General features: G+C 45.0%; 1 protein-coding gene across 5 annotated transcripts in view; it reads right to left on the reverse strand.

Annotated features, from left to right (window-relative positions):
- The window catches only part of LOC6575011 (band 4.1-like protein 4), a 61639-nt gene that overhangs the window by 25490 nt on the left and 16824 nt on the right, over positions 1 to 19325 (reverse strand). For all 5 annotated transcript variants that reach the window (XM_015167791.3, XM_015167790.3, XM_044007900.1 and 2 more), the window contains exon 2: positions 8152 to 8361. In XM_015167791.3, the coding sequence (XP_015023277.1) occupies positions 8152 to 8235 (84 nt within the window). In that variant the 5' untranslated portion in view covers positions 8236 to 8361. The remainder of the gene's footprint in view (positions 1 to 8151; positions 8362 to 19325) is intronic.

Genomic DNA, 19325 nt, shown 5'->3' on the forward strand with positions numbered 1-19325 from the left:
TGAAGTTGTCTGTATTTTTACCAAGCGCTTTTCTTGTCAGCTGTCGGCAAAGAACTTTTGCCATGCAACTTAATTAGTGAGCGGCAAGTGGAATACAAGAAAATATACCACATGCGCGTGTGTGTCTCCACTTTGCCACACACACACTCGCTTCATGCTGCCTGCCTGCCGTCTAAAGACGACGGGGGCGACATTTTCCGAAACTTCCCCAGCCCACAAAATCCCGGCAGCGTCTTTTGGTTAACTTAATCAACGCCATTGCCGCTAAAACTTTGGCTACGTGACTAACCCACATTGCCACGACCAGGGAATTGTGTGAAAAATGAATCACAATCCGAGTCTGAATCTGACTCTGGATCTGAATCTGAATCTGGGCCCTGATGTGCAACATCTTTGAATTTAACATAATTAACACATAGTTTCCTCTGTCAGGCGCTGGGATTATCCAGCGCAACTTTGTGCGCAATTAGCCACTCAGTGCAACTTATTTGGTCTGGTGCTCCGAAAAGCTGAGATTATGCCTCTACAAATGTATGAATGTATCTCTGTGTCTGTAGCACTCTAGCTGCATCTGGCTGTGTGTATCCCTAGCTGCTTTTGCTGTCTTCCCCGATTGCATTGTGCGTTTAATTGCGCTGCTTGGCTTAAACGTGCGCTGACCTTTGACAACGATATAACAACAACAAACACGCTCACACACACACATGCACACACTTGTTTGTGTTTATAACGGCATTATGAGTTTTAAGCTGCTGCCAGCAAACAAAGCCAGGGAAAAAGCAAAAATAAAAAAATATATATAGAAAAAAAAAATAAATAAAAGAGGCAACGCAGTCGTTGGCAATGTCAGAGACAAAACGGCGACACAGAGAAGAGAGCCGAAGCAGAGTATGGGGCAGAGCAATGGCAGCTACATCGTGTCGCAGTCGTCGACATCGTCAACGTTATGCACAAAACAAGCTGGAGCCGAAATGCTTAAAACAGATTTATGTCCATGCCGCCTCGACTCCTGCCCCGCCCCGCCCGCCTCTCACGGCACATACCAATTGAGGATGAAACGTTGATGCTGGCGCATCTTCACCTAACTGAAAACACATTCAACAAACGAGATTTGCGTAATTCCTTCAGCTCAGTCAAGGTTCGTCCCGGCTTACTATTTGTCGGTTTGTAGCCGCTGTCGGGAGATGCCTCAACATTTTGCATACTCTTATCGAAGTAGGGCATAGTATAAGCCTTCAGCTAGTTGGTCACATTCGTGCAATGCTCTTAGGCCAGGACTAAGATCAACTAGTACTAATTAGCTACTAAGGTTTTACTAAAGAGGTAAGAAACATTATTCTTTTTCTGCTATTCTAACATAATAAAAATGATTTTAATTTTTGTATTTTTATTGTTTTCTCAATAACCTCAACCTGTTAAATATTTTTAATAATTTCAGTATTCTTGCTTTTTCAATAATTTTAAAGAGATACAAAATATGAATATTTTTCTGTTTTTCCACCTTGATAAACATTTTTTAGATTTCAGTATTTTTATTATTTTTCTGACATTTCAAAGAGTTAAACAATGTTATTATTTTTTTTGTTCTTTCAATCAGTGAAGTAATTTTAAAATTTCTGTATTTTTCAATGCTTTTTCAATCATTTTAAAATACTCTTCGCTTTGTCTAACATTGAGCACATGTGTGCACCAGTTGTCAATAATCTCTTATAAGAGCAACTCAGCTTCTGCTACACTTGTCCTCTAGTTTTATTTGCGCTGCTAGATCTTAGGGGCTTGCTGTCTGCTTACGGGAGTTTTATTTCACATGCCACGCCAGGCACAAAGCCTGACAATGCTGCATGCGGATGGCCTTAGTCTCTGCTCAGCTTCCAGTCGCAGCTCAAGCCATACGATGCGATGCGATGCGATGCGATGCGATGCGATGCCATGCGAATGCAATATGAGTTAAGAGCACACTCATTCGTCCATTCTCATAGCGGCACTTTTTGCTTTCTAGGCTATGTCATTCGCTGGTTGTCAGTTGTCAGTTGTTGTCAGTTGGTCCCTGTTCGTTGGCCCCGTTGACATTTTGCGCATCTTTTTGGCTTTGGCAGTGAGCTAGCACAGCCACAGCTCATTCGCAGCGCGGGTAATCAATGTACACATGTGTGCGTGTGTGTGTGTGTAGATCTTTGTGTCTGGCTGGCCCGTTTGCTGTTTCTTCTGTGAAATATTGCACATGCAACTGTTCAGCTTGTCGACTGCCTTCCGGCATGGATGGCAAGAGCTACAGCTTCCGCTGCTGTCGAGACGCCGTCAACGCCTTGACTTGCATCTCACCTGCATCACTTGCATTTTCCGCACGCAAAACGTTGCGAGCAGACAGCAGATATGTTGGAAATCATTGTTTGACCGAGCGAGCTGACTGACTGGCTGGCTAGCTGGCCTGGTTGGTTGGTTGGTTGGTTGGTTGGCAAATATTTTGCGCTTATCCTCGCACATCAAACGAAGAATTGAGAAAAAAAGAAGAGAAATTCGTGGTGGATGGCGTGGACTTACCTTGAATTTTTTCATTCGTTTTTTTTTTTTTTTAGCGTTTTACTTGTTGGCTTGTGCACCATTCAAACGCTTGGATAAACAGACGGCACACAGAGATACCGACAGAGACATAGGGCGCAAAATGTCTAGAAGTGGCCTTTATTGGTCTCGTCTGGTCCAGCCCATGCTGCCGAGCAGACCATACACAGAGCTTAGCGCAGCTCAAACTCCAGCTCTGAATCCAACTCTGAATCCAACTCCAACTCCAACACAAACTCAGCCCGACCCAACCGGACCACCAAGTGAGTGAGTTATCTGATGGCCGTCATGTGCCCCCGCCGCTTTGGCCGCTGCCCGCCCATCAATGCTGGCCGTTTGTCTTTCTATCCATAGTATTTCTGTGTATTTGCGTTTAAAGTTTTTTGATTGAATTGTTGCAAATTGTTTGCAAATCTATTTCGATTCTGTTGCCGGCCAGGGCCCCCATCGAACAATTGCTTTTTGTCTTGTCTGAAGGCTTTGCGGCCAGCCACGCAGAGACTCGTATCTGAATATATACTATATGTATACAGATACAAAGCATCGTAGCCAGCAAACCGACATGACACTGAGTTATGGTTCTGACAGCTGTAAAAAGCCCCAGCGACTGCCACAGAATTCATGCCGAGGCTTTTTAGCCAACCAGGCAGACAGTCGGCCAGACAACCAACCAGAGCCAGCCGCTAGCCAGCCATGCTATTCAGTTATTTTTTACTTCTTTATTTTGTCTGTTAGATAATCCTATTAGCAACCAAAGCGCAACTTCAGCAACAGATAAAGTAATTACCCCCACACCCCAAAAGATGCTTCGCTGAATTTTGCCAAAAGGTAAAATGTTCAACTTTTAGGCCTAACCTTTTTTATTAATTGCACCCTTTCGTACACTTGCCGAAAAGGGTATATGGCCAATATAACGCATTCTGTATACACTGCGAAATAAAGCGAAGAGTCAAAGCAGAAAGTAAAATCAAATAACTAATAATTTAAATATAGATAAAACGTATTTAAGAGAATGTCCAATTCGATATCATTGTAAGCACCTTTTGCACCTTTTCAACGCTTTTTACCCTTCTTCAATATCGTTGGCCAGGTCAAATCAATGAGCTGTCATTGGAAAACGGGTGATTTCATTTACATTACCAAGGAAATGTTGTCTTTGCGCTCTGTTGCAGGTGTGGGTGGGTGTGGCATAGCCACATCTAGGGGCAACATTTATTTAGCTATTAAATACGCTTCATGGGTTTTGCTTATTTTCATTATCAATTTAAAAGCGCGCAGGCCGAGCTGTAAAAAAGCTTTTAACTTAATTATGTTGGCCATAAACTGCAGGTTTATTTGGCCAGCTTGGCGTGTGAACGCTCGGAACGAAGCAAGTCTAATTAAATGTCCCCCGAGGCATAAAGTCTATGCCGTGGCCGAAAATACACACATACACAGACACACACACATACACATTGGATCCAGATACGTAGACGAAGCACACAGATACAGTTCTCGCTGCGCGCTGCCTTGTGCTGAAGTGTTTGCTCGTGAAATACTTGAAGCAATCATTTCTGTCTGTTTCGGCTTTGTCATTGTGGCCAGTTTGAAGTGTGTTGAATGATTTACATAAATTCTGAAATGGCCATGCGGCGAGCACCCTGTATTGACAGAACTAAGCGCTAGCCAAACAGAAACCCACACAGCACAGACACTCACACTCACACACACACTCACACTCACACTCACACACCTCACCTCAGAGCAAAGTGCTTCAATTTTAACTGTTAACTGTTAAGCTATATAATTGTACATATATAACCTTATATAACAACAACAAGCGGCAACTGGGCGCGAGCACTTGAAGTTAGACGACTTGGGCCGCGAATTGTTTCCTCTGGGCCCTGGCCAGATGTCATTAGCATGTAAGCATGATAAATGGCTAAAATGTGAACGCGCACAGACTGCGCTTTAGACGGCTAGAAAAAAAATGTATATACGTATGTATGTATGTGTCTGGAGCGGCATGTCTTGGCATGAAGTCGTCAGAGACCATTTGTCACAGTTTTGCCAGGTTTTTGGGAGCTGAGCTTTAAAGCCGCGCCGCGACTGGGCAGCTCCATTACTTAACCATTGTCATGGCTTTAATTCTATTATTCTTTGCGCTCAAATTTCATTTCAGCTGTGTTGCTAGGCACACGTAAGAGAACTTATTCGTGCTGTTGGCTGTTGGTCTCTTTAAAGACTTTATTTTAATATTTTCTGTTCACTCCCACAATGTAGTCGAAAATTCGTTAATCATATTTTCAGCTACTTTAACACAACAATCGAACATTTCCAATTAGTTAAAAGTGATGAGGCAAGAAACGGTGTGCCAAACCCCCAAATAGTAAATGTTTGCATACAACAGCAACAACAACGCTTCCATCGGCTGCTACAGCCATCATGAATTGTGCTATGCGATGCTCGTAGACATGTTTTTTGAATCATGGCCAAAGTTGTAGCTATCACATTTATGTACCACCTATATAGATGTGTATCTGTGTGCGTGTGTGTGTGTGCGTGTGTGTTATTTTTGTTGCCTTCTCATCTTGCAAACATAGCAGAAATCAATCATACGCAACGTGCGCTCCGCTCGTCATGGCAATGAAATATCGATTACGACACGTTGCCGCGCCACTCGCACTCCATTGACTTATGTCGCGGATATGTGTATCTCTATCTTGCGGCTGTTGTTGCTTCACAGATAAAAGCGGCTGGAGCTGTTTGCCAGTTTGTCGAAATGAAATGCAAAACGAGTCAACCGCAAGCTACTGCCAGCCGCAACAGTCGGCCCTGCCCCTCTCCGTCCACTTGCCCACCTCGCTGCGTCCCCTTTGTGTCGTTTCATTAACACAGCTGCAGTCGTGCGATGGCGACTTTAAGTGCGTGCGCTTAGTGCCATCGGCAGCCGTCAAAAGCAGCGCAGACAACAACGCGGCGGCAGCGGCAAGAGTCGACGTGGTTGCCACATTGACAGACAGCTGGGACAAGTGCACGCGTAAATAAAATTACGTTCGCAACAAGCCGGCCACACGCATTTCCATACCCAACAGCAAGCAGCACTCTATAGGGTATATGTGACTTGAAAATGCTGAAAAAGTTTCATTTAAATTGAATGACTTTTGGATATGTGAAGCAAACCGACTCGTTTTATTTCATATATTTTATAAATAAATCTTATGCTCCACTTTGTAGAGCATCTTCTAGCTGTGTCTACCCTATTCTCAATCAAAGTTAATTTTGTTCACTGCCTTTTGCATATCTCGCCGCGGCGCAGCACTTTAAGCCGAGTATTTTCATTCATGGCTGATTTTTTGGTATTTTGTCGGCGAGCCTTTTATCAATCATGCGGCTGACATGCTACGTGAGCCTCTCGGCCAATAATTACATGCGATAAGTTGCCCAAGTGCGGGCCAGAGACAAATGTGTGCACCGCCGCTGTCAGCCCCGCGTCCACCTGCCGCCTATTTGCAATTTCTGTCCCTGTTGCCAGTTTAAACTCATTAATAATGACCCGAGGCGTGTGCCGCGCTGCGCCAACGTCAACGACAACGACAACGACAACGACAACGACAACGACAACGATGTCGACGTCGACGTCGATAGCGACGACTGCCTGTGGTTGTCCGCCCAGGTTGCCATTGTCAAATTGTGGGACACGCCCACTACACAACGCCTGAATCGTAACACATGTCTAATGCGCAATTTATGCTAGCCAACAGCCACGTAGACGTAGAGCAGGAAAGATGGTGTGGTGGGGGGAGGGGGTGAAGCCAGACAACTACGCATTGAGTAGCTTAGAGCCGCTTGTTTTCAGTCGATTTGGTGGCTTACTACGGCTTACAGCTTGTTGCGGCTGGTATTTAAGTCTTGTGGCGGCAGCCAAGTGCATGTGGTTGTAAAATTATTATAAATGTCTTGTTGATGAGCTGTGATTATTAACGTTTACGTGCTTCAATTCTGCTGCAGCCGCAGTGGAAACGGCCACAGCAGCCGCAGTTGGCAGTTGGCAGTTGCAGTAAAAACGTAAAGGCTTCAAGCATGCAACACAACATGCAACTTGGCAGCTCAACGCGACGCCAAGTGTCATTAGTCAGTTCCGAGAATTGCTAACTAGCCTGTCGTCCCATTGGCCTGCTCGATCAATCAGGAATGAACTGGAACACTATGCCGTGGGCGCCTTACAGATCAACTGCTCTGATTATGCAGATACATGTTCCTATCTGTATGCTCAGCCGTATGCCGAGAGAGACGTGTGTGTCTTTGAGCCATATAATCAACCGGCAGACCTCTCAAGCCACACCGCTCATTATGTCGCAGACCCCACAGGCAACCTTGATGACATGCATTTGCATAAGATATATGCATAAGTATGCTTATCATGTCATATTGTGTTCCACTTAACAGGGCTGGTGCAATGCACTCGCCCGTGATATGCAAAGGGACTCCTGCCAGATAACAAAGCAGATAGTCAGGGCCAAGTAAATAAAGTGTAAAGGCATCTTTGACTAAGCCAACAAAATGAAATGAAAAGAAATTAAACGGAATTCTTCAGTTATTCGAGAATTTAATTTTCTCCTACTAAATACATATATTGAAAAAATGTAATCGGATGAGTCTAAATTCTCTTTTATGTATTTCGTTATTTTTTATGTTTCAATTTGAGGACGATGCTCTCGGTTTGTCTTTATCTGATTTATGTTTGTTTGATCAGAAAATATTTTATAATTAAAAGACAGCGTCGACAATGGCCATGAACAACGTCTGTGATTTCTTAGGCATTTTATATATGTATGTAGTTAAATATGTATGTATATTTATTTTTATTGCACGCTCGGATAACATTTTTGCCAAGCTCTGCTAAAATCAAACACCAAAACCAGGCCACACACACGCACACACACACACACACACATGCACACATGAGAAAATCACAACTATTTATTTGATTTGTCCGCACAATGATGCCAACTATGAGATGGCGTGCAAAATCAGCAGAATTTTCTAAGCAACGCAGACAGACAAAAGGCGACAACGACGAGGCAGCTCAGAGCTGGGAGCACTTCTCTCCTCCCTCAGCTCTTGTCGTCGCTGACGACCCATTTAATTTGGCAAACGTGCGCAGTTTTAAAGCAAGGGCCAACCACAGGCTCTGTCCGTGTGGCAGCAACAGCAGCAACAGCAGCAACGGCAGCAGCAGCAGGCGACGTGTGAATGATGACACTTTGCATGTTTGCCAAGTCACAGACTGTGACTCTGGCTCTGCACTAAATATTGATGAGGGTGCCCAGTGATGGGCGCCAAGGGTTGCCGGCTGGGCGGCTGGGGGTTAGGCCATATGACGGTTAGCATATGGCAGGCACGTGCAAAGTAGGCAACACTTTTTGTCAATTGACATAAATCACAGCCCATATGCGAGAGAGAGAGAGACAGAGAGAGAGAAGGCAGCCGAGGTTGGGGTGACAAGTGCGTGTAGTTTTAGGATATTCATGTTGGCTGTCATTTGATGTACTTGTCGCTGCTTATGTGGCTAATGTTGACACTAAAGGGTGTAGTGAGAGGCTAACTTACCTTGATCTCGTGTATGAAGTCGGTCTCATCCAGCAAATTAATGCGCACGGACATTATCCGCGAGGGTCGACACAGGCAGTTCATATTGCAGCCGTTATTCTGTTGCTCGGTTCGGCTCGGTTTTGTTTTCTCTTTGAAGTTTAGGCGAATTGCGTATGCGCCGCGTTGTCAGTGAAAAGCGTCAGCATTTTCGCGTGAAAGTCACAAGAGCTGCAAGTGGAGATTGAGATAAGAGAAATAGAAATAGATGTAGTAAGTGCGAGCTGCATAGAAAGTGGCAATTAAACTGTGCACATAATTAATAAATAGTTTTTCATCTGTTTGCTATCATTCGAGTCGACTGCATGCCGCAATTAGCCAGCTGTAAACGGGTTTCAGTTTGAGATACACTTCAAGATAGACGAGGAATCGCCAGGGCAGTGCTATGTCAGGGCAAACAAACCGGCGCTGACAGTTGGCGCAAGAGACGTGTTTTAATAACTCTTTTTGGCCGTGGCTTGTATTAAAGCCGTTGGCACTTATCTGTGCCGCAGATCGCGGCAACATCATCAGCAAACTACACCAACAGGAATGGCAATGACAAACCAACTGTCAGCAGTTGCTGCCGCTCCCCAGTCGAGTATTATCATTATAATTTTATAATTGCGGTTGTTGCCAGCGATAAGTTTAATATGCACGAAGCAGTTACAAAAACAACAACAGCAGCAACAGCAGCAACAGCAGCAACAACAGCAACAAAAGTCACTTAAGCGGATTAGTAGAAAGGGCGCTTCTGTGAGCGTTGGTTCTGAAGCCCTCATCTATTTACTGTTGCCTAAAAGCAGATTATGTCATTAGAGATACTTATAGTATACATAGAGCAGGAAGTCTCCCAGCAGCTGCGTTTGTGCTTTAAGTTCCTGACAATTTCGGGGATAGTAACTGAAGTAAGCCATTTGTTCGTATATAAGCACAAACTTAATATCCATATAAATATTTAATTAAATTTTCATTTACATAGCTCCTCAAAAATATGAAAAATATTTACTTAAATTCAGATTTTTGCTGTCATTTAGAATTTTTGTTAGTATTAAATTTGAATTCCCAGCATGCGAATTCTGTTCCTTTAGAGAGTTTTGCGGTTTGTTTCATTGAGATGTGGCATCAAATCCAGCTGACAGCCGTTTGTGGCAGTTTCTGTGGCAACTACAAAATAATTAATGCACGTTTCGCATAATGAAAAGCAACGGCGAAAGAGGCAACAACGAACGTATGAAAAGAAAGAATAGTGGCAAGAGGCAGCAAGTCATGTTAACATTTCACACATTTCACATGGCAGCCAAGCAGCAGCAGCAGCAGCAGCAGCAGCAGGAGAAGCGATACAGCTGGAGGTCTGTTGTTTTGCATAGAGCTTCGAGCTGCAGCTTAGGCATTGCTGATGATAGTCGCGGCTATGCGATTTGCATGGCCTTTCAATAGTTGCCTTTGTTGTTGCCGTTGCCGTTGCCTTTGCCATTGCCGTTGCTGTTGCTGCTGTCTTCATATGAGCCGGCACAGCTGGCACATTTCACAGGGGGCGCTCATTACGCTAATGAAATATTATGCCTAATTAATGGAAAGTCGGCTGACTGACTGCCAGCTAGAGTGGCATGTGTCAGACAAGTGTCTTTAACTTGGTCACTCTGTCAACGCGACCATGGCGACTCGGGCCGCATGGCTCAATTAAATTTAATAAGAACACATGTACATACATATGTATGTGATATACATCATATAGATATATGTATATACACATATTTGTCTGAATGACAGTCGCTATGAATGGCGCTGCATGTAATTTTAATTGCATTCAAACGCGGACAAACGGCAGTTCGTTCAACTCCACAACACAGTCGCTGCGTGCAACACCCACAACAACAACAGCAACAACTACAGCAAGTAGCAGCATGCCACATCGCGGCACTTGCAGCCACACAGCGGAAAATACAATTTACATTTGTGTATCGCATTTTTCTGACAATATTTTACAAATTACACATACCTTAAAGCATATTGAAGTTGAAGCTCTCAACACCTCTGGTAACTGTATCGAAATATGTGTATGTATGTGTGTATTCATATTTATTATAAAACTTCTTTTAACCACATCTAACTACCAGAGCTTAAGTCCAAAAGTTGAGAACAAGTGATAAATATGACATTGATCGGTTTTTGAGCGGCTACAGCCCAGCCCCCTGCCCCCTGCATTCCCCCTGCATGCCCTTGCACACCCCTGCCTAACTAGGCAGTAAGAAAATTTATAGCTTTGGCATATTTATAGCGTCATATCTTTACGCCTGGCCTTATGCACAACAGGACATCATCAGGAGCAGCCAGCGACGACACCCTCATAATTTCTTATGCCATCAAATTTATCACCAGTGAGCAAAGTATTCAGGAGACGGTGCGGGTGTCTCTCCCTGTGTGTGTGTGTGAGTGGGCGTGATTTTTCGGGCATAGCCAGAAAAAAGTTCGCTTGATTTGTGATAAAGTGCGTGTGTGGCATTGGCCAACCAGAACGGCTAAAGCGACCGTAGCGACCTGATCGACCCATTGCCAAATCTGTCTATTTATCAGGCAGCAGCCGAACCCAAACTTTGCTTTCAATTTCAGGCGAATTTTACTACAGCCTCACACTCTGCTCTTTGCCATCTAGCATTTTGGGTTTATTATTAATAAGTACACACACACGCGCACACACACACACACATATACAGTCATCAGGTCGACTCTTTGCCTGGCTGCATTCCATTTTCTTTTTATTTATTTATTTACTTCGTTCACTTCTTTTTTCTTCTTCGCTGCCTGCTGACGGGCGTATCAATAACTGAAAATGTCTCAAACAGCATTTTGTCATATTTCAATGCATGCCACGCCCACCGCCCACCGCTCGCTGCGCGCCCAGCCCTCAGTCAGCAGCCCGTTTAGCAGCCCACCTCATTTGATGTTTGCGGAAGTAACACCCAAAAAGCAGAGCAAACAAACTTTTAGCACATGCCCACACATTCATCCAAGCTCTTCCATCCGACGACTCCAGGATGCTGTGTGGCTGTGCGGCTGTGCGGCTGGCGTCTCTCCATGCTCCAGTTTCTTTTGGCCTGTTTGCCGAGCTAAACGAAATTATTTATTACTTTCGGCGCAAATGGCGGTCTGGGTTGTTGCTGCCGCCGCTGTATGCATAGAGGCTGCTGGTAATGATGATGAAAAACGTGAAAGCATCGAAAAGTGCAAATGGCTAAAGGTGAACCGTGTGCTGTAAAAGGCAGAAGGATTGCTTCCAGACCGCCCCCCTCCCCTTTAATGATGATTAAATGCGTCTCAGCCCGAGAGTTTTGAGGGGGCGCTCTGACACATTTCGTCGAGCAGTGATTTACCTTTTTCTCTCGCTTTCTTCCCCATTTCGCTGTGGCTGCTTCTCGATGATTTGACTATGAAACTGAGCTCAATCAAATGACCTGGAAAATGAACTGAGCTGTGCGGATTTATTTGCTTGACTATTTACTAAATAAGTAAAGGCTAATGATGTACGATTTCATATTGGAAATCGGCTTAATTAAGTTCGGAGAATTTACACTGAAATGAAATTCAAAACAGATTTTATTGCCCATGTATTACCGGAATAATTTAATATGCCGCATGCCCCTATATTTCTTTATGACTCGGGCAATTATGTTCGCTCGAACGTTTACCCCACACACACACACACACACACACAGAAGCAGATGCCGCAGCAGCTATAGCAGCAGGAGGCTGGCGGCCACAGGCGAGCATAAATTTTACAGCAACAACAATTGCTGCCACAAACGCAACTGCAGAGGCGACTGCGACACTCAAAAGAGTTGCGGTGGGGCAGCAGCAGCAGCAACAGTAGGCGGCATGTTGCATACCTCGGGCATTTGCAGCAATTAACACGGTCGACGGCGTGCCTTGGCGCCCACTTGTGCCTGCCAAGCAATTCCTTCTGCACTCCTTTATTTTTGGCACGTAATGAGCCAGGAGACGACTGCCCCAGCTGGCTCTAATTGCATTGACGCGTTCGCTTCGCCATGACATCGAGTGCGTCAGGCCTTGTCGTCTGGCCACATTGTGTGAATTGAGTTGCAGTTAATTATATCCAGTTGGCATTTCGATGATTTTAATGATTTGTAGCGGTTTTTGAAGCAAATATCTCAAGCATTTGGCTTACGTCTTGACCAGACTCCTATGCAACCCACACACACACACAAACACGTTGTCTCTTCCTCTCTCTCTCTCTCTTTCTCTCTCTCTCGCTCTCTGTCTACCTCTAGGGAATTTGCTGGCTGTATCGTGCAGGCGTTGAGTGCAATGACACACAAGTTCTTGTGCCGTGTGCTCTATGAGTATTTATTTACAGTTGCCGACTGCGTTGACGACAGCAGCGACAACTGAGCGTGTGTGCGTTAATATTTAAGCGGCTACATGGGAACTTGTTAACACCAAGCAAGCCAACAACAACAACAACAACAGCATCAGACCAGCAGCCAGCTCAAGGGAGTTACGGGGGCGCTGCTATTGCTGCTGCTGCTGCTGCTGCCTTTGGTGCTGCTGGATGCAGGAAGCTGCTGGCTGGCTGCTGGCATGGTCTGGTCTGGTCTGGCCTGGGTCTGGGGCTGGGCCACGTGAGTGATTGTCAAGTGGTTGACGCTGCAGACAAATGAAATTCGCTTAAAGTGCGCCGCAGTTGCCGCGGCTGACGCGACGGCAGCTAGGACAACTTGACTTGACTCGTTGCCGGTGAGGGGGCGTGACTGCCAGGCTGCCATGCTGCCATGCGGCCAGGTTGCCAGCTTGTCGTCATTGGGTTTTTTTTTTTTTTTCTCCTTTTTTCATGGTCTGCATATTGCGGCTTACCCACGGGCATTTCATATTGACTCTAGTAGGCGTGGCTGGCACATGTGTAGTAGAATGTTTTTAGAGAGAATTGCGAAATTTGTTCGCCTAAATATGCCAATTAACTTTAACATCAAAAGGTGTTTTTAAAAGTGAATCTAATAGGAGATGAGATATGTAATTATTTAAAGAAATTGTAAGTAATAAAAATCTTAAATTCGGGTACTACATTAACATGAGAAGTATTACACCAAATGGCTTACCATTTGATGTCTTGATTAATAATTTGTTTAATTGGCATTTAATGTAAGGTATTCCGTAGTCGCCTAGTCGCAAGGGAAGGCAGCAGTCATCAACGTTGCTGCCAGTCGCTTGTGACTTGCATTACGTGATTTTTTTTTTAAAGAAAATTCTTTATTTTATTTTATTTTTTTTTGCGTTTTGAGTATTGAGAGGAAGGGGCGTGGGCCGAGGGCCAGCAAGGCAGCATACGAAACTGTAAAATGGAATCAGCTCATTCGTCTTGTTGCGGAAAATGCATTTTATATTCTATTCGGCATGGCACATGCGTGAAAATTACTTTATTTTTAATGACTCAGATGATGGCGATGATGACGTTGCTGACGGGACAGCTGAGTTGAAAGTAACAGACCTGGACTGAAATGGAACAGTTGCATTCAGCCACATTCGCAGTGGCTGCGGCTGCGGCTGCCGCTGCCGCTGCTTTTGTATTTGCATTTGCATTTTCTGGATACAATGGCTAAGACAGGGCCCTGGTCCCAGGCTCAAGCCATTATGCTGGCAAAAGCAGTTGAAAGCGTGGGCGTTTTCTCTTATGCCGTTACCGTTGTTGTTGCTGCTGCTGTTGTTGGTGTTGGTGTTGGTGTTGGTGTTGTACGCTGCTGTGCATGTCATTAACATTATGAGTGCTTAAATGTCGTGTGTTGCTTCATCTAGAAACCGGGACTGGCTCAAGGTAACGGAAGCTGCAATTGCAGTTGTAATTGCAATTGCGGCGTACAAAAGTCATTTTTAGTAAATTGCCAGGCAGGCGGCTCTTTCGCAGTGCCCAGGACCGACCTGCCTTCGATTGACATTTAGAGACCGAAACGCACAATATAACCTGCTGCTGGGTAATTCTCCAAAGTGTTTCACTTGCCGCCAAACAATAAACCAGATATTGCGCTCTGCCTAGTCAGAGAGCATAAATTTTCCATGTCTCAAGAAAAGAAGCTTGTTCGTCGTCGTCGTCTCCGCACACGTGTTACAAATTTTATATGAGCAAACAATTTTCATGACGCCTACTCCCTACCAAAAAAAAAAAAAAAAAAAAAAAAAAAAAAAAGAAAGAGCAAAATATAATATAAACGCACAACAGATAAAGCCAAATACTCCGAGGAGCAGCAACAGTGGCAGGCGACAGAGCTGGAGGGAGGAGCGCCTTGGTAAACTGCTGCTGGCTGACGGCATTTTTATATATGCGTACAGGAAAAATGTCGTAAAAAAGTTTTACGATCAAACATTGCAGTTTATGTGCTTTTATGTAAAATTACCGTACAACATTGGCAACATTGTCAGCTGAGCTGTAAAAGTAGCTGAAATAGGCAAAAGACAGCAGCTGAAGGTGCAGCTGAGCGCCTCAGCTCCCAGTGCTAACTCCCAGTCCAATATCACTAGGCAATCAGGCGAAGTTGCCGCACTTTGTGCGTCTCTCTGTGCGTCTGTTGGGGTAAATCCAATTTACTTATTTGCCTTCGCCTTCTCTGTTCATTGTGAACTATTCGGTCTGGCTTCCCCTATGGCACAGCACACGCATATATTTAAAGCCATTTGGAGCACTAGGCGTATGGTTAATATGTGATATGACTTCAATTAACTGCGGAGCACTAATATGCTGAGCCGTTTTTAATGTCAGCATTTTTATGGCCGGCTCACACATCGTTTTGGCCCGTTTTGCATTGAATTTCACACATTCCTCATGCTGCATCATATTTATGGCCAAGGGCAATAGGGCTTTTATCTCTTGGCCAGCAGCCGCCGATTCGCGACGGAGCCCATTAAATTTATGCCACAAAACGTTTACTCTGCTTCTTGTTTGAGCCACTCTCTGTCACTCCCGTTCACTCTCTCTCACTCTCGCTCACTCTCGCTCTCTTTCTCTCTCTCTCTTTCTCTCTCTCCATCTCATTCTACCCTGTGCCCATTAGCTGCTACAAGCGCCTCCATTAAATGAGAATAAAACATCTGGCCGATTCATTGAATGCGTCTAAAATGTCAAATGCTGTTTCAACCTGCGTCTCATTTGCACATTAATAAGCATATTATTCAAATGTTGTCAACGGCTATTCGAATCGATCTGAATGGAGTCTTAATATCTGACCTGCGGACCAACAGGTTCTGCGACCCAATTCTCCAATTTTCGGTTCACTGAACCAAAGACGCGTCGGAAATGTGGGACAAATTCTAAACTTTTGTTTGCATAATTAATCAAGAGCCGGAGCTTTCTTAATATAATTATCATAATGAATGATTATAATTAACTATTAAATGATGTACCAAATACTTAAGAGCAACAGATTAAAACACCTATCAGATAAGTGTTTTGAGTTAAACTTTGATAAATATATGAGAATAATTCCAAGTGAATTAAAATCTGCATAAATTACTTTTCATCTCAGAATAATATTGATCAGAAAATCAAGTAAATATTTGCAATAAATTTGTACATAAAAGATATTACATCATCTATCAACAAGTCTGGCTTCAAGCAGACCTTTTTGGTCCCCTTTGAATGAGTTTGAATGCAAAAATGAAAAGTACAAATATATATATATATGAAAGAGCACAAATGGATTAGTTATGGCAACTTTTCATATAATTGACAGAGTGCCGCTAAAGCTTGGAAAAACTCTTTTCCGAATCATATGGCATCAGCCGCTTTGGCCGCTTTTCATGCACTCTGCACAAATCCAATGGGAAAATTCAATTTTTTGCACAACCCTTGGCTATCGAAACTGTGTGTGTGTGTGTTTTTTTTTTTTTTCGAACGGCTTAAGCCCAGGTATGCGGTGCCAGGGCTTTGTCGCTTTTTGTGCTTGCGCTTTCAAAGTTAATCAGGCTTGAAGGCTTAACGTGGCTTTAATTGGATGCCCAGCGATGTCAAAAGTTGTGGGTCTTGTGTAGCCATAAAAGCTCTCTCTATTCCATTGCACGATATGCATTTTAATTGCAATTGACATTGATTTCAAATATGCAGCGATCGAGTTTAGTAAATTTGCCTAAGCACTACTTTCCACAGCAACAACAACAACAACGCACGCAAGCAGCAGCAGCAGCAGCAGTCGGACTGCTGCCTCGATATCAGTGCTTGGCCATCGGTGGCAGCATTTAGTATGCCACAGAATGGGTGTCTCTGGGGAATCGGGTCAGCGGATGGTGTCAGCAAGTTTTGGACACCAAAATTTGCATTGCATTAATTTCCTGCACAGTCGGCACAGAGCAGAGTCCATTGGTGCAGCGCTAACTGGGCCCTAATGAACGACTGGGCGACAGCAGAGCAAACTGAAATGTGGAGCAAAATTATTGCAAGCTTGCCGCTCTGCGTCAGGCTCTGCGGCTGGGCCTTACCTTTTGCCAGGCTGCGCTCAAATATTTACCGGCGCCTGAGCAGACCGTCTGGCTCGATGCGTTAATGAACCAGGCCGAGGCACAGTTCGAGCCAGAGTCAGTTGGTTGACAGTGGCTTTTCCTGTGGCCCGGTCCGCCAATTGGTTGACTACTCAATTACAAATTGTTTATTTGCAGCTCGCTCTCAAGTTTCTGGCCCTGTCGACGCTTTGCGCGCTCTGTTTGAGTTAACCTTTCACCAGCGGTTATTTAATACACTTTGCTGTGGTTCAATGTGGCTCTTGCTGCCGTAGTAGTAGTAGTAGTAGTTGTTGTTGTTGTTGTGGTTGTTTCTGCAGTCTGAAAGGAAATGCGCGTCAGTTGGAGGGCTTGACACACTCATTGCTGCCGCCCCTGCTGTTGCGCCTGCTGCTGCGCCTGCTGCTGCTGCTGCTGCTGCTGCTGCTGCTGCTGCTATTGCCAGACTTGAAGTGTAAATAATCGACCAGCTCACTTTGTGGTTTATGCGTTTTACTTAATTACTGAATTGGTTTTTGAGTGCCCTTTGATGTGGCCAGCAGTTGCTATAAATACATACATACGGACGTATATATCCATGGGTATGCATTAGCTCTAAGCATGGGTGTCATTTCCTCTCCTCTCTCCCTCTCTCTCTCTCTGTCTCTCGCTGTGTGTTTGTGTGTGGCTTTTGATGTGGGCGGCAGCAGTTGTTGCTTGTCGTCTCGTTTCCTGCCTGTCGCGTGTCTCCCATGATATTTTTTTTTTTTTTGCTAGATAAACTAATTCAACGCACATAAATCAAAATGCAATTTGTTCTGTGCAAAGGGCAAAAAGGCTAATAACTAAACAAACTGCGGGCCACTAAATCAACGAGCCGCACGATAAACCGAGCCGAACTAGGCAGAATACCAGTCTAGGGACAGCATTTGCCAATGCTGCTGCTTATGATGATGAAGCCGACGATGATGATGACGATGGTGATGTTGATGGCAATGTGAATGCGGATGCGGATGCTGATTATGATGTGCTCCGTTCTAGCCGTGCAATGTGTGCGAGCTGCTTTGCCCCAAACGGTGGAGCGTGATGCTCATAATTTATTAGCTGACAAAACAAATTCATTATGCAATGATAAGGCATCGAGCCAAGAAATTGTCATGGCCAGCCTGCTGCGGCGGAATGCCAAAGGGATACGGCTGGGGCCGATGGGAATGGGGAGGGGGGGAGTGAGTGCATACCGAAAATGAATGCAAATCCGTCACAGGGCACAAATCAAGCGATGAGCACGTGACAAAGGTTTTCCCCAAAGATAGACACGTGACAGCTAATCCCGTCACGCAAATCACACTTAACTCGTTTTGTGTTTTTGCTTTCCCTCGGCCAGAGTTTTGCTCTGGCCAAGCCTGCCAACTCGACGTAATTAAAGTGAGATTAGAGATGGTCACGTGTAACATTTAAGTTCTTTCCTTTCCTTTGTGCGACCGCCATAAAATGTGGCAGGCATTTCTGTTCTGAGCCATAAAGATTCTCAGTTTGGGCCATAAAACAAATTCAATTAGTCACATCCATAAATAAACTTAAAAATACTCTTCGCTTAATGCCCGATGTAGCTATAGCAGCTCATTTATCTGCAGGATAGACCAAGTAGTAGATCGCATCAGTTGCCTATCTCTTAAGTTTCGTCCGTGCTTTTTTACAGGGTATGTGCGTCCTCTGGCATCAGCTGGCAATATGAGTTATAGGCCATGGCTTAGTCCCCACACGCTGCCTTTGCTCGCTCTCTCTCTCTCTCTCTCTCTCTCTCTCTCGGCTTTTCTCTTCCTACTGACAATGACAGTAAGAGTTAAAGCATAGTCTAACTGCTGCCTGCGGCCCTGGATCCGGAATTGGCCCTCGCATTGGCAGTGACAGCGGCAGCGGCGGCGGCAGCAGCAGCAACAGCTCATAAAATGCCGGAATGACGTGAAGCTGACAGTTAGTACATTTCAACCTGAGCGCGGCTGTTGATTGCGACGGCCACAGCTGCTCATCGGCAGCAGCTACTCCAGGATCCGTCTGGCACGCAGTAACTGCGAGTTGGCATTACAAGCTTTAATAGACAACCGCAGCGGAGCGCTGAATAAGATTAATGAAGCCGTTTAAAACGCTTCGGTTGTTTATCATGCCGCAGTCCACCCAAACTCCAGCCCGAGTCGCTGCGGCCTAGGTGCTGCGGCTAATGTACTGCCGCTGCCGCTGCCGCTGCTGTGGATGCTGCTGGCGCAGCTGAGGTCGCTGGCAGCGCCATTAGTTGACGTCGACACGGCTGGCTGGCTGGTTGGCTGGTTGGCTGTAATCGTGGCCGGGACAACAGGGAACACGGCAACACGGCAACAGGCTGTTAGCTGGCCGGGCTTATTAAGTCGCCATAAACCATAAGCTCACGTTTCCCTAGCTGCCGGCCCAAATGTCTGCCTGGCCTGGCCAGCTCGGCATTGCGGAAAATATGTTTAATAAAAGCGGCATCTAAAGCTCTGGCCATGCGGCTGGGGCTGATAAATTTCTGTGGGCGTGACAACTGCCTGGCTGACGCTGATTAGCCAGACATGACCCAAAAAGCAGCGGCCACGACTTGCCTCGAAGTTCAAATGTAAACGACATTTGCAGGCCCGCTGCAATTAAAATGCTGCCATCGGGCCAAG

Source organism: Drosophila mojavensis, unplaced genomic scaffold (genome assembly GCF_018153725.1).
Source record: "Drosophila mojavensis isolate 15081-1352.22 unplaced genomic scaffold, ASM1815372v1 contig_231, whole genome shotgun sequence".
NCBI lineage: Eukaryota > Metazoa > Arthropoda > Insecta > Diptera > Drosophilidae > Drosophila > Drosophila mojavensis.